This window comes from Mytilus galloprovincialis, chromosome 12 (assembly GCF_965363235.1).
Source record: "Mytilus galloprovincialis chromosome 12, xbMytGall1.hap1.1, whole genome shotgun sequence".
Classification (NCBI taxonomy): Eukaryota; Metazoa; Mollusca; class Bivalvia; order Mytilida; family Mytilidae; genus Mytilus; species Mytilus galloprovincialis.
This window is the reverse complement of record NC_134849.1, coordinates 52,939,008-52,954,780: the sequence shown is the minus strand read 5'-3', so window position 1 is coordinate 52,954,780 and position 15,773 is coordinate 52,939,008. Positions and strand designations below refer to the sequence as shown.

The window sequence follows — 15,773 nt, the reverse complement described above, 5'->3', positions numbered from 1 at the left end:
TAAAAAGAATTATGACACTAGTTTTCGTGTTATAATTCTAGAATGAAGTGATTGATTTTATAAAATTTTAGGAGATAATTTCGTATATAAAATTGGTAGAATATATTTAAAAAAAAATTAAATTATGACACTAGTTCCCGTGTAATAATTCTAGAATGAAGTAATTGATTTTATAAAATTTTAGGAGACAATTTTGTTTATAAAATTGCTAGAATATATTTAAAAAAAAAATTAAATTATGACACTAGTTCCCGTGTAATAATTCTAAAATGAAATTATTTATTTCATGAAATTTTAGGAGGTAATTTCGTTTATAATTGTATAATAGTGTGCATCATAAGCATGATAAGTATCGTATGAAACTTGATGGGGTTGTTTGAATTCAATATTTTCTATTTAATACATCATTTAGATCAAAACCCATCAAGGCCTTCATTTATTTGACTTAAAAAAAAATATTTTCCCCATGCACCATAAAAACGACAGAATTGTTGATTAAACAAATAAATTGCGGAATGAATATTAATTGAAAACTTTAAATTTTCAATATATGTTTTCAAAATAGTTTTGTGTAAAACATTCAAAATTGAATCAGTTAAGTTCAACTTAGCGTTAAATATTCGCCACTGAACATTGTGAAATAAAACACTTCATATTTAAAATATGCTTACAGATTGTTTTATTTATTTAGATTGAAGTTGGTGCATGTTATGACGTGAAACATGGCATCCGTTCTTCTGACATAGCGAAAGCCACAATACTTGGTGCAGGCATAGACGATGAGATGCAAGAACTGCTAGAAGAAAAAGAGATAGAAGACATGACCCCACCAACATCCCCAACCGAGGTGCCTACTTTGACTGCCCCTGTTGTTCCCATTGAAGTCAACATAGAGGTTGCCAATAACCCATAACTGTCATCCCTTTCCCCACAAACTCCAAAAAAAAGTTTTTAATAAAAATAGTAATTTTGAAGACTAGTATACTTGAGAATATTTTGAAGTACTTGTTAGGCATATGAAGACATTACGTGTCTATAATAGACCAAGGGAGAAGGGGGCAATTTTATTAGACAACAAATTCAGATTCTTTTTGAATTATATTGGTAGCCCTTAAAAGGACTGTTTAAATTGACTGGTCTTCTCAAAGTTTCATCGATCGGCCATCATTTTAGTAAGTCTCTCTCTGAATTGGGGTGCGCACAACTGGTCATGGAAGTACTGCATACCTTTTCCCAAAGAACTTTCTTTAAACAATCTTCCTGGAATGTCAGCTGTTGCTTTGCCTCCAACTGAAATGACGATAGGTGCAACTTTATAAACGTGATCAATGTACTTTGTGCAGTTGTATGGCGTCATCTCTGTCAACCAAAATTCTTCAATATATTGGCATAACTCATCTTTATTTGTTGGATTTCTTTTAGACACGTTTCTTTTCAACTGGTTCCAAACCATTTCAATAGGGTTCATGTCCGGTGACTCGGATGGCCATTTCCACCAATTGATGTTGTGGTCAAGCATAAAGTTTTTAGCTAACTTTGATGTGTGCTTCGGGTCATTATCTTGCTGAAAACGATGCCCATCCGGATATACTGAGTCAATAAATGGTTTCAACGTTGATTCCAAAATTTCGGGTACAAAAAATGCTGAATCCATTATGCCATCAAATATTAAAATCTGTGTTGCACTCCTCTTACTTATACCTCCCCAGACATGTACTTTGAGTGGGTGTTTAGGTCTGCAATTGGTTGGTGCAGCGGACTCTTTCCGTCGGTAAGCCCCTGTTTTGTTGTCATGAAGTTGAAGGGTTTTCTCATCGGAAAATATTACATCTTGAAAATTTTCATTATTTTGAATCATGTCTTGGCAAAATTTAACCCGAGCTTCTTTGTTGGCATCTCTAATCAGCTGACAGTATCTTGGTGCTGTCGAAACCCAACCGGCCGCGTCTATAGCTTTTCTGACGGTAGACAGTGATACTTCGGTATTGTTTGTCTCTAACAGTAGTCGCTGAATGTCTCTGGCTGACAAATTACAGTCGTTGGAAAACGCATTGTCAATAGTGGTTATGTCTTGGTCAGTAATTTTCTGGAACACCACCTGTTTTGTTATAATGGCATTGATTGACGTGAAATGACCAGACTTGTGTCTATCGATTATGCATTGAATACTACTTTTTGTAAGGACTTGACTCTCATCGGCTAGTTGTTTTCATATAGCGTACGGTCTCCACCCCTCTCTGTAGAGCTGAACTATTCGGAGTTTAGTACTGTGTTGTACTTTCGGCATTTTGTCAGAGTGAAATAGTTAGTTTTTAATTTTCCCCTTTTTATAGTAAATTCACGTTTAATGTCATGAAATCAGCAGACCCCTCTTAAATAAACATAAAATACACAATAATGTCAAGAGTTGGTTAACTTCGCAATAAATATGTCTAATGAATTATACCTGTATTTTACCTATCGTTATAGATACTCCCAACTGAAGTGTCAAATATTAACCTGTTTAACTTATACTATAAAAGATATAATTGATTTATTTATTAATGTCATAAATGCAGAATGTCAAATAATTTTGTTAAATTAAAAGTGATTTTTTTTTTATAATTACCAAATACTTTATTTTTGTTCTGTGTATCTTCTGATTTGTATTTATTTATTCAGGCTTCACAATTTTACATAAATGTACTTTTGTACTTAAAAAAAACTGAATAACTGTTCACGAATGAGATATTTGCTACTGAACATATTATATACCTAACCTTATTTGCGATCAGTTAGTTTGGAGATTTTAATAAGAAAAAATACATTCAAATCTTTAATTAATTTTTAATTGATTATTAACACATCATAAGTGATTAGAGTATGTCTTAATCAGTGATATTTTCATGGTAGTAAAAATAATATAGTTATAAAATAAAATTTACTAACAAAACAATATTTATTTATTAAATGCATGATAAATTAGCTACTGCACATTCCCTGTGACTAGGCCTTTTTAATGAGATATCATTTAACTTAATTTCAGAAAAAGGCATCCGTCATCAGACGCAGTCAGCTACCAGCATCAGTTGTCCAACACCAAGCTCCTACAACAGACCAACATGCATCAGAAGAGCTCTCTGAAATCTCATCTGTCATCACTAGTCAGCCAGCAGTGTCTAATAATCCCTTTATTAACTTCAGCCAGTTAACCACCAGTCATCTAGACCAGCAGCAAACCACCAATCCCTTCACTTCAACCAGCCAGATTATTCAACAATCAAACCCCTTTGTAACAACAAGTCATCAATCTGTATCAGCATTTAATCCCTTTATTAATACCAGCCAGCCTTCAAATTCATCAAATCCCTTCGCTTCACTGAACCAGTCAACATCAAGTCCGGCAACAACAAATCCATTTGAAACAACAGATTTTCCGTTAGTCCAGTCAACCAATAGCCCATCAGTAGTCAGTCACCAAACATTTAACTATCCAGAGCCAATAACTCCTACTTGTTCAACGCCAATGACTTTTGACACACCAGAGAGACCACTCCATCGTAGACCTATTCAGGACAGAAAACTAGATGGCATATTTCAACGACTCTCCACACTAGAGAAAAACCAGACCGATATTAAGAACAACCAGCAAGTGATCATGACAATGCTATCTACTACTATACAACTTCTTCAGGGTAATTCTACTTCAACATGTTCACCTACAAATCAGTCTTCAATCTACACATGCCAGCCAGTAAATACAAATTCTGAAGCATACCCCTTCTATGATGTGCCCGAAATTTACCGAATCAACATGATTGATCTTAACTACATGTCTAAGCACAGCAACTGTCCTGGCCATCTTGCAACCAAACTTGTAGATCGTTTGTTTCCTGAACTTTTTACAACAGAACAACTACGCCTTCAGTATTCCTATCACGGTGGGGGGAAATGCAACAAGTCTGAACTGCCCCATGACCGAAAGTGTATTATGCAAAGATACATTCTACATTTCTATCCTTCCCTTTCCGACTCTAGAGTGTGGAAAGATGCTATCGTACCGAGGATAAATGAGTACTTAAGAAGACCTGCTAAACAGTCGGTATAGAGCACACTTCAATCATCTTGCCTCATGAACAATATTGAAGTATCACGTCTTTCATGAACATTTCATTCAGACAAGATACATATTCTTTCAATGTATAATATATTTTTTTTTTTTATTCAATGTAAATACATGTATATATGACTTATTTATTTGATATTTATGCTATCAGCTTCATGAACAATTTGCATAATCTTTAATGATATAGGTTCAGAATCAATGCATGCTGATACAGTAATTGGTTTTTAATCTTTTTTTTAAGTTTAAATAAATGAGATATAATAAAATAATTAATTTAGAAGTGCACACTGAATTAACTGACATACGGTATAAAATACAATATATGTATGTATAAATTTATTTTCAGCCAGTTATAAGAGCCTTAATAGTACTGTACGTGTATATATGCTTGCTATTGATCCTGAAATAGAAAACTATATTTTATTACATGCATATGAAATATGTAATCATGATTGTTATGAATATGACATTATTTATAATTTGTTTTTGTTATTAGATATTTCAATGTCATTAAAATAAATATGTCAACAGATCCATTCGTATTTCTTTATGAATTGAAAGGCAGTTGTTGATCAATGTACTTTTCCAACAAACAATGGGTATATATTCATATAGTAGAAACTGCAAGTTTTGAACTTTTTATCTCCCTTCTATATCACTATCAAAATAAGGAGATGTGGTGCGATTGCCAATGACAAAAAAAACAAAACACCAACGAAAGTAAAATGTAAAGTAGGTTGAAACATTATGCATGGTCATGTTCCACGGATGTTTAATTCTGTAATACCCATGAAAGAAAATATCGGTATGTTAAATCCAAAATTAAAAAGAAACAGTACACTCGATATTTGTTCCAAACCAACCGTGACTTTCAGACTTCATATAAAAAAATGCATTGGACCGATCTTCTAAAACAACGAGTCTCTTTCTCAACTCAGTACAGACGTACTTGTTAAAAATGAAGTTGTGCGTATGTTACGTATCATAATTTCCCGTGTTGGAAAGATAGGGCAAGCATTAAGATCAGAAAATTCATCACCCAACAATACCCAAAAAGTTAACATGCAACATCAATACACATCCATTCAATTATTTACAATGTATCGTATGGAAATATGTCACGTGGCTACCACGTTTTGGATAATTTTGGTTCAGCTACGTAAGTATTCCTGATGTCGACATAATTCAGTACATGTCTGTTCTACATAGAAATACTAAAGATCAATGATACAAGTCGGTGACAAAAAAAAAAAACTTGGCAATACTGGAACTACTAAGCAATACCCAGCAATGTTTTTTTTAATTCCATCACACTTTTCAGTGCCGATAGTTTCCGTTTATTTTAAACAAGCAAGTCCATTCTAAATATAACGTATGCATTTACATGTGAGATAGAAAAGAGAGAGCAAAACATTGAGGTCAAAGTGTTTTCCCAAATTAACCAGAAATTATATTTATCGACAGAGAAGAATAAAAACATTTTAATTATAAAACACTTGTTTGCTCAAGGCAATTCGACATCGAAAATGATTATGTAAAGTAAAATTAGATACATTTGTAGAACGCACAGGTAGACAGGAAACATGATTGATTATTTCATGAAAAATTTTACAATACCCTGACTGTAGCTTGTCGGCATAGATAAGAGGGATTAGGGCAATTAATTACCTGGTGTGACACCGCATCACACCGGAATGGGAGAGATGTCGCTAATACAATAAACAAAAGGTAGCGAATTTACGCGAAAGTCGGAGGGAATACTCCCAAATTTCTCCGAGAATTTAGGGAGGGAAGTCGGAGTTTCCTGGTGTAACACCAGGAATAATCTCGGTGGATGGAGTTTGGGATTACAAACTCCCTGGGCGTACTGTACATGATATAGTTACCTTTGTAAACTGATCCCTGCCTGGTATAGTTACCTTTGTAAACTGATCCCTGCCTGGTATAGTTACCTTTGTTAACTGATCCCTGCCTGGTATAGTTAACTTTGTAAACTGAACCCTGCATTATATAGTTACCCTTGTAAAGTAAACCCTGCATGATATAGTTGCCTTTGTAAACTGAACCCTGGCTGATAGTTACCCTTGTAAACTGAACAATGCATGATATAGTTACCTTTGTAAACTGAACCCTGCATGATATAGTTACCCTTGTAAACTGAACCCTGCCTGGTATAGTTACCTTTGTAAACTGAACCCTGCATGATATAGTTACCCTTGTAAACTGAACCCTGCCTGGTATAGTTACCTTTGTAAACTAAACCCTGCCTAGTATAGTTACCTTTGTAAACTGAACCCTGCCTAGTATAGTTACCTTTGTAAACTGAACCCTGCCTGGTATAGTTACCCTTGTAAACTGAACCCTGCCTGGTATAGTTACCTTTGTAAACTGATCCCTGCCTGGTATAGTTATCTGTGTAAACTGAACCCTGCATGGTATAGCTACCTTTGTAAACTGAACCCTGCCTAGTATAGTTACCTTTGTAAACTGAACCCTGCCTAGTATAGTTACCTTTGTAAACTGAACCCTGGCTGATAGTTACCCTTGTAAACTGAACAATGCATGATATAGTTACCTTTGTAAACTGAACCCTGCATGATATAGTTACCCTTGTAAACTGAACCCTGCCTGGTATAGTTACCTTTGTAAACTAAACCCTGCCTAGTATAGTTACCTTTGTAAACTGAACCCTGCCTAGTATAGTTACCTTTGTAAACTGAACCCTGCCTGGTATAGTTACCCTTGTAAACTGAACCCTGCCTGGTATAGTTACCTTTGTAAACTGAACCCTGCCTAGTATAGTTACCTTTGTAAACTGAATCCTGCCTAGTATAGTTACCTTTGTAAACTGAACCCTGCCTGGTATAGTTACCTTTGTAAACTGATCCCTGCCTGGTATAGTTATCTGTGTAAACTGAACCCTGCATGGTATAGCTACCTTTGTAAACTGAACCCTGCCTAGTATAGTTACCTTTGTAAACTGAACCCTGCCTAGTATAGTTACCTTTGTAAACTGAACCCTGCCTGGTATAGTTTCCTTTGTAAACTGATCCCTGCCTGGTATAGTTATCTGTGTAAACTGAACCCTGCATGGTATAGCTACCTTTGTAAACTGAACCCTGCCCGATATAGAAAACTGAATTCTTGTAATGTACTGTGGATTCATTATTATTCGTTTGATAGCAATATTTGTTGATTTTGTTGGTACAAAGGAACCACAAATTTAAAAGTTCAATGTTTTCTATAGGAATGAATGCAGACTTTGGCAAAACCACAAAATAAAATATCCAGTAATAATTAAAAATTCCCTCCATCCCAGAAAATTAGTAACCAGGAAAAAATAAATGAATTCACAGTATATTATTTAGCAATTCAACTTGAGTAAATTCAACACCCGTCTGTAATGATATCCAAACAAATTCTACAGTACCAAATGGGTTCAGTGTAGACAGGTTTCACTGTAAATGTTTTCTCCTACAAATCTTTGTAGTATTAAACAAAATAGAAGACAGGGCAAACTTACATCCATAACAAGCATTACCAGCTGTGTAAAAGAATGGTCATCCTTTAGTTCTCTTCTCTTAGATATTTTGTCTCTATTATTATTCGTAGAATCAAAAATTCTTTGTTTTTGAATGACTTTTACCAATCTCCTTCAGACACAATTAAGAAGTTCTGATATTTCTTATTAAAAATCACAATCATTCTTTCATGAAATGCTTTATTTTATTTATTTTGGTCTTTTGTGGATAGTTGTCTCATTGGCAAGCATACCACATCTTCTTTTAAAAAAAAATTAGGCTCATTTTAACATGGATAGACATTATATTTGTCAACATTTACACCTCCCTAACTCTTTGTGTAAAGATATCAACATTTAATATCCCTATATCCATGTTAAAAAGAACAAATTGAGCATGACGATTGATTGTTGGTTGCTTAAAGTCCAATGTCTTCAGGAGGAGAACTAATTAACAATAAATACTATAGGGATGTCTTGTACTAGAGGCTGTCTGGGATGAAGGTCGGGGAAATTTAGACTACCACTGGAAAATGATGGTATATCGGATATATAGGGACAGAAATTTTGTCTTGCAACAGGCCACCTATGGACCCCTCAAAGAGTTGTTACAAGGGTTCTCAACATGCAGATAGCATGGCTATCTCACTACACGTGACATCAGATTTAACATCCCCATTCTGACCAGATGTGGCTGCGTAATTATACATCCCATACAGCCAAACAGACGCCCCACTTTAGCAATGGTCTTGCTGCCGGTCGGAAGAAGACCTTTAGTGACCATATTTCTATTCCCAAATCACCCTTGGGATCTACTGAGCATGACATGAAAGAATAATTCTTAAGTTCAAAAAGCAATCACCTTTTTATTTCAGATGACAACCATCATATATCCATTCCCTTGGGTGATTTTCACCTCCTACAATCTCCGTTAGAATATATCCCTACAGCCTCCTGTCTGTCATTCTTGACAAAAGTGCCATATAACATTCATTACGGTATTCGACTGTCTCTAGAGGATGTGGATGGACTTCTCATGCCAATCTATACCGTTGGCAACATGAAGGCAACCCCTTACTGGACCCCATACAAGACAAATATTCCAAGTGGTAATTACAGCGTTGTTTTCGAGATGTTGATTCTGCAAAGGAGTTACTATAGGTACCTGAAGATTGATGATGTTGTTTTACATCCTGGTGAATGCAGCGAGGGTAAGATTCTATAAAAAGTCATTTGATTATTGTCCATGGCAGCATTGCGGTTAAGTCTGTTAACAATAAATATAAGTCCATTTGTCCATAATTATATAGATCTATTTATATGTTGTTATATTTCTGTGAATCTCTATGTTATCAAAATAGGGAGGTATAAAGTTTTGAATGGTAGAGTAATTAAAAGTATAAGTTTGCTAAAGTTCAGAAAAAAGTGGTTGACAGCTGTAATTTTTGATAATTTTGTTCAACTTCAAATTATGATCTTATTGAAGTTAACATATTAAGCTTCTTTGTGATGAAATAATAGCATTTAAATAAAAAAAAATTGAACATTTATTTCATTTTCCATATTTTACTGAAAAATGCACTTTGTTTTAGTTTGTAAACATTTAAATACAGTCAAACATTCACAGAATTGTATGAAACTTCCTCATAATAGCCTCTGAAGAAAACGTTTGATTATATTTTTACTTTCCTTATTTTACCAATAAGTAGACTTAGTTTTTTTGAAGCTTACAGTCTAAGGTTAAAGTTTTTAAAACATCAATATACTTTTTCAAAGCTTCAGAAGTTTCTCTAAACTTTTTAAGAAGCTGCTTCAAAAACAAGAGAGTTTTTTTCACAATTTTCCATATAAATCAACTAATATTTTACTAATAAATTGACTCAATTTATTTTACCCCCAAAAAATTCCTTTTTTTTAACAGATATCAATTATGTACAGTCTTTGGTGAATATTTTAGAACTTGAATATGTAACTTTGTCAAACACTTCATTAAATGTTTAAAATATGGACAGAAGCTATTCCATTAACAAGAGATAGGACTTCGAGGAAATTATTTTTTTCTTTCTTTTTAATTTTTATACGACTGCAAAAAATTTGCACTAATATATTACTATCACGTCGTTGTCGTCCAAAGATATTTGGTTTCTGGACAATTACTTTAGTTTAAGTGTATGGATCTCTATGAAATTTAAGCAAAAGGTTTAATACTACAGAAGGAAGTTTGGGATTGTTTTTGGGGGTGATGGTCCCAACCGTTTAGGAATTTAAGGGACCAAAAAGGGGTCTAAAACAAGCATTTTTCTAGTTTCAGGACAATAACTTGTGTATAAGTATTTTGATTGCTCTGAAATTGTACCACAAGGTTAAATACCACAAGTAGAAGGTTGGGAGACATTTTGGGGGTAATTGACCAAACCGTTCAGGAATTAGGGGCCAAAATAAGCATTTTTCTAGTTTTCAGACAATAAGTTGTGTTTAAGTGTATGGATGGCTCTTAAATTGTACATCATTTTACAAAAAGAAAATTTCTTCAAATACATTTTTTTTGAGGGGGGGGGGATGATGGGTGGGAGGGCGGTAAAAAAAGTTTTTTTGGGGGGGTCAATGTTTTTCCTCAAGATTTAAGAAATTATCAATTTTTCAAAAAAAAGAATTGGGGGTCACAATTTATTTTGCTAATTCTTTGTATATTGTCTGAAAACAGATTTACTATGTATTGTGCAACAGCACAGTGCATTGCACAACATCAAGAAATATTAAATTGAATATAAATTTAAATGTAACCAATTTCAAGTTCTTTGACTGCATTTATTCTGTGTCAGAAACCTAAAATGTGTCAAATATTTAATTACAATCCAAATTCAGACCTGTATCAAGCTTGAATATTGTTTCCATTTTTGCCCCAACTGTTCAGGGTTGGACCGCAGCGGTCGTATCAAGCTGTGCTCGGCAAAGCACATTTATTCTGTATTTACTGAAAAATTAACTTTTTTCTTGGCAGTCAACATACTACTTAAACACTATCAGCAGCAGTCACATTCATGGCACAATGTTTCCTAGAACCCTTTACACCTTTATTTTTTCTTGGAGTACTAAATGTTTGGTGGGGTTAAAATTAAAATTCCCCATTGGCTTGTATCCAGAAAATCTCAATTCATAAACATGCCATATTCCTGAATACAAAAAATTGGTGGTCGATTTAGCCATCCAGGGTATATGATTTCAGGTTGATAGAGTTTTTTTATTGTATAATTTCAGGATGTATTGCTGGATATTTTAATTGTTCAGCTGACAATGTATGTATACCTGAGGAGTATGTTTGTGATAGGAAATGGTACTGCTCTGATGGAGAGGATGAAATGTTTTGTGGTAGGTACTAGTCTATGCGTAATCAATCTCATGCTTAGGGGTTAAGTTGAAGGTCACATTAATACAGACTCAATTGAAATTGAATTATTGACTAAGAAAATTGGTTTCAATTTGTATTTGATTGAAGATGGTTTTTTTTTTTTTTCAGATTACAGTATAACATGTTCCTTTGATGAGTATGATGTGTGTGAATATAACCTCGGCTCATGGAAAAATGGATCTAGTGATACTGTCAAGGAGTTAAACTTAGTTGACCATACCTTCCAAAACTCTACTGGTAAATATTAGTTTAACTACATTCAAGTTTAAAGAGAATGTACAATTTTGGTCCAAATTGCCCCTAGTTTTAATCAATTTCAGACTATCTCTGATTTCAAGAATCAAATTTTGAATCTATGTACTGATTTACATATTTAATGTACAATATAGTACTTAATAAAAAAATAAAGTGACAGTAATTTTAGTAAAATGTAGAAATTACACAGAATCTTGTTTACTTGATTTTTACATGCTTAGAAGTAATATAGAGCACAACTGTCATTCTTTAAGATATATATCAACAGTAGGTGTATTTTGTGCTTATTTACTCGCTGGCAAAAACATAGTTTGGGAGATGCTTGTGCTCTATAAAAAAATAGCTAAAATGTTATTAAAATTAGCCTATTTTCAAATTTTTTGAAAATCATGCTTTTGATATCACTGTAATGTTGTCATACTCATAGTCAAATTGTGTCACCAAGGCTTGGCTAATATTTACATTTTCTGACCTTAAATAAAGGGATGGTATCATGCAATGTTAATTGACCCCTGCAAGACTCGTTGTGGAAGATATCAAAATACTGGGCATGCGGCCATCCTTCTGGTCTTGTAAGGGCTCTGATGTGTACAATTCTTTTCAGATTTTTATTATGCCCCACCTAGGGGCATTATGTTTTCTGGTCTGTGCGTCCGTCCGTCTGTTCGTTCGTCCGTCCGTCTGTTCGTTCGTCCGTCCGTCTGTCCGTCCGTTTGTCCGTCCGTCTGTCCCGCTTCAGGTTAAAGTTTTTGGTCAAGGTAGTTTTTGATGAAGTTTAAGTCCAATCGACTTCAAACTTAGTACACATGTCCCCTATGATAAGATCTTTCTAATTTTAATGCCAAATTAGAGTTTTTACCCCAATTTCACGGTCCACTGAACATGGAAAATGATAGTGCGAGTGGGGCATTCGTGTACTGAGGACACATTCTTGTTAAACTTGTATCAGAGCATTGTTTTAGATTAGTTCAAAAATCGTGTCTTTCAACTATTTTTAAAAGAGTTATGTCCCTGGGAAATATTAATTATATGGAAAATAGCATTGTAAGAGATCTGTGTACAATTCTTGCCAGAGTTTTAGCAAACTTATATTAAAGGATTGTATTAGCAATGCCTCTGACATGTTAGAAAATTGGTACAAATCAACTATTTTTAATAGAGTTATGCCCCTTGTAAATATTAATTCTATTGAACATTGTGTTTTAGCGTACATTTATTTAAGGTATTCCTAAAAAATTTCAAAACAAAAAAAAATATTTTTTTTTAGTTACTGCCCTTGGAAGATGAAATATGTTCAATGCGGGGGACATTGGAACTCTGTTCTTTTATTTTTGTTGAATTTACAGGCCAAAATAAGCCTTAAAAATATACTTTTTGCTTTTTTTTCCTGCAGGATCTTACATGTACACTGGTGACTTAGATGGATTATATCATGACAGAGAAATGACTTCTCCAACCTTTCAGATCGATAAGCCAATGTGTGTTGAATTCTTCTATGTTTTTATCAGAACTCATGAATATTCATCAACATTTTTGACTATTCACCAGAATACTACATACAAGAACAATGAAGTGTTTTCATTGGTGGAATATCGGACCAATGTAAGCAACCAATGGCAGAGAGGGATATTCCCAGTAGATGTTGGCATAATAAGTTTGAGATTTACTGCTGGAGGTCATAGATCAGTGGTAGCTATTGATGATGTATTGTTGAAAGACAGGATTTTTTGTTCTGGTGAGTATCTTCCACTCAATACACTTCCCTTTTTAATTTCTGGGTCAACTGAACGCAAGTTCTGACACATGTATATTGATGGAGGTTTTTGATAATATTTGCTTCTAACATTTTCGACTTTTTATTGATATTTTGTTACCTCCTGGGTCTTATGGTAGTGTGATGGTCTCCTTTGTGTTGAGTTTGTTGGCTCAATATTTGGCCTGGTTTTAAAACAGCAAAACTGTAATTTTGATAATTGCTGCTTCTCTGAAAAGCAATATTTGAAGAAAAGTCAGCAAGAACTGGTTGGCTCAGAGCTAAAATAATAAATGCCTTCCTGCAGACTGTTATCTTGTAGCAAGCACCTTGACATTTCAGGAAGATAACTCTTTTAAAAAATTGCTCAGGGTTGCAGTTTTTAAATACTAAGCAGGGTATATATTCATATCACATTGATATGTGATTGTCCTGTATACATTCATAAATTTGTTTTTATATATTTTCTATGTATATCTGTTATATCCAGTACTGTAAATTCAGAAATTATTGCGAGGTTTTTATTAATGCAAATAATGCGACTGGGTGAGTAACGCAATAATAAGAACTCACATTCTGATAACTGAAATATAGACCTGTATGCACTTTTTTGGAAATCGCAATAATAAAACTCACATTTTTGTCCATTCTTGAAAAATCGCAATAATAAATGCACGCAATAATTTCTGAATTTACAGTAACTTGTCATTAATTGGAATGTTCTGGGAAACTGCAAATAGGCCTGAATGTGATATATGAACATTAAAATATTAATATTAATAGCGTATACAACTTTATTATTTATAATCTCACATGGCAGATAGAATTTCATAAAAAGAATGGAAAACAGGGAGCAACATTCAGGTACTTTTTCATAGACTGTAAATTCAAAAATTATTGTGAGGTTTTTATTAATGTGAATAATGTGAGTGGGTGCGTATCGCAATAATAAGAACTCGCATTGTGATGTCTGATACATATTATAAATTAAGTATGCAAATTTTCCTGAAATTGCAATAATTGATCTCACATTTTTGTTCATTCTTCAAAAATCGCAATAATAAATGCACGCAATAATTTCTCAATTTACAGTATATTCTCATTGAAGTGCATGCAAAGCAGGATTTGAATGTCTGACCTTTTACACCATATTGACTGTAGTAGGTACTAAAATGTTGTCAAGTTGACCTCAAAAGTACCCAAATTGTAATCAATAACCTAAAAAAATGATTCAATTGATTTGAAAATTTCTCCACAGAAGAGGTATTAAAAGTTGGATGATTGTTTACGAGTAAATAGATTTGATATTTTAAAAATGCTGAGTATTTGATTAATAACCAGTCATAATTTTTTTTCAGACAATTTTGGTAATAACAGTGTAAGTCAAAGTCTGTTGCCTTCTACAGTAATTCCTGCAACCAATGCTCCCTCTGATGGCAGTAAGTATATTCAATTATTACATTGGTTGCAATGAATTACATTGATTTCCCAGTTAGATAAAAACCGATAATTTCACATGTGAAATAAACGTGGTTATTTCACTCTCTGACGTCATACAACAATAGGCGTTGTCAAGACGTTGATAACGTCGGATCAAAACAAATTGTCAATGCGTAGGAAAAAGGTATAGTTCCTTACATTTTCTACATTAATTTCATAAAAAAAAGCCATTTGCCAATGTAATAAAAAGAATAACTAATCGCCGTATTTGAATATCAAAAATAAGACAACTTGTGAGCTGCTGCGCACTCGTTTAATCCATGCGTCGTTTGGTCACGCGTTGTCTTATTTTTGATATTCAAATACGGCGATTAGTTATACTATAAATGTTTAATTCTAGAAATATTATTTTCATGTGAATCAATTTTTCTGGGATTGAGGAAATAGCATTTTCTTGGATATTCGATATCGTGATGTGCAAAAGTCTGAAACCTATAAAAAATGTATGCTCTATTGAACATTTAGATTTTTGGTTTCAATATTCCCACAAAACCCCTGAAAGTTGGCACCCAACGAATGATATTGAATTCCTATAGCTAGTAAAATGGATTTCCAAAAAATACTGTACAGTACAGCAAATAACACCAATCCTCAATTCAATTATACAAGGAAATGTGGGATGCTAATCAATGGCACAACAATCCAACATAGATATAAAATCATGCAACATAGTGGTCTTAATCTGACTTAAAATACAAATTCCATAAGCAGTAACAAACACTAAGTCATAATTAAAGGACATCCCTTGTCAAAGTTCCTGTTATTATGTTTTCAGATTTACCACAAGTCACCATTGTATCTGCTAGATACATTGGCAACTCAGGTAACCAAATTACTTTAGAGTGTCATTATACATCAAACCCTGCTGTCACAAGTGTCTATTGGACAAGAATTGTCAACAATCGGCAAACCAATGTAAACATGATAAGTTCTCGGTATGCTGGCAGCACTATTACCTCTCCATCTTTGATTATCTTTAGTCTTGTAAGTTCTGATGAAGGATATTACCTTTGCTCTGCCATCAACAGTGTTGGAACTGGACATAGTAATATTTCTTATCTGAATGTTACTGGAGGTATGTGTAATCAGTAAATCTTATAGTTCACATTGACATTGTTTAATGTTTGAATCACTTGTTGTTTGTAGTCTGATGTGAATCCATTCAAGTTATAGTCTTTTAAAAAGCCACTCAACTTAGCAAAGTTATGATCTTGAGGATTAAACTATTGCT

The 15,773-nt window shown here is 33.7% G+C and overlaps 1 protein-coding gene across 1 annotated transcript in view; it reads left to right on the top strand.

Annotated features, from left to right (window-relative positions):
- LOC143054217 (MAM and LDL-receptor class A domain-containing protein 1-like) overlaps positions 1-15,773 on the top strand; it is a 41,063-nt gene that overhangs the window by 11,214 nt on the left and 14,076 nt on the right. Inside the window, exons 7-12 of the mRNA XM_076227145.1 lie at positions 8,501-8,836; positions 10,884-10,994; positions 11,143-11,271; positions 12,683-13,024; positions 14,401-14,481; positions 15,318-15,617. Coding sequence (XP_076083260.1) covers positions 8,501-8,836; positions 10,884-10,994; positions 11,143-11,271; positions 12,683-13,024; positions 14,401-14,481; positions 15,318-15,617 — 1,299 coding nt within the window. The remainder of the gene's footprint in view (positions 1-8,500; positions 8,837-10,883; positions 10,995-11,142; positions 11,272-12,682; positions 13,025-14,400; positions 14,482-15,317; positions 15,618-15,773) is intronic.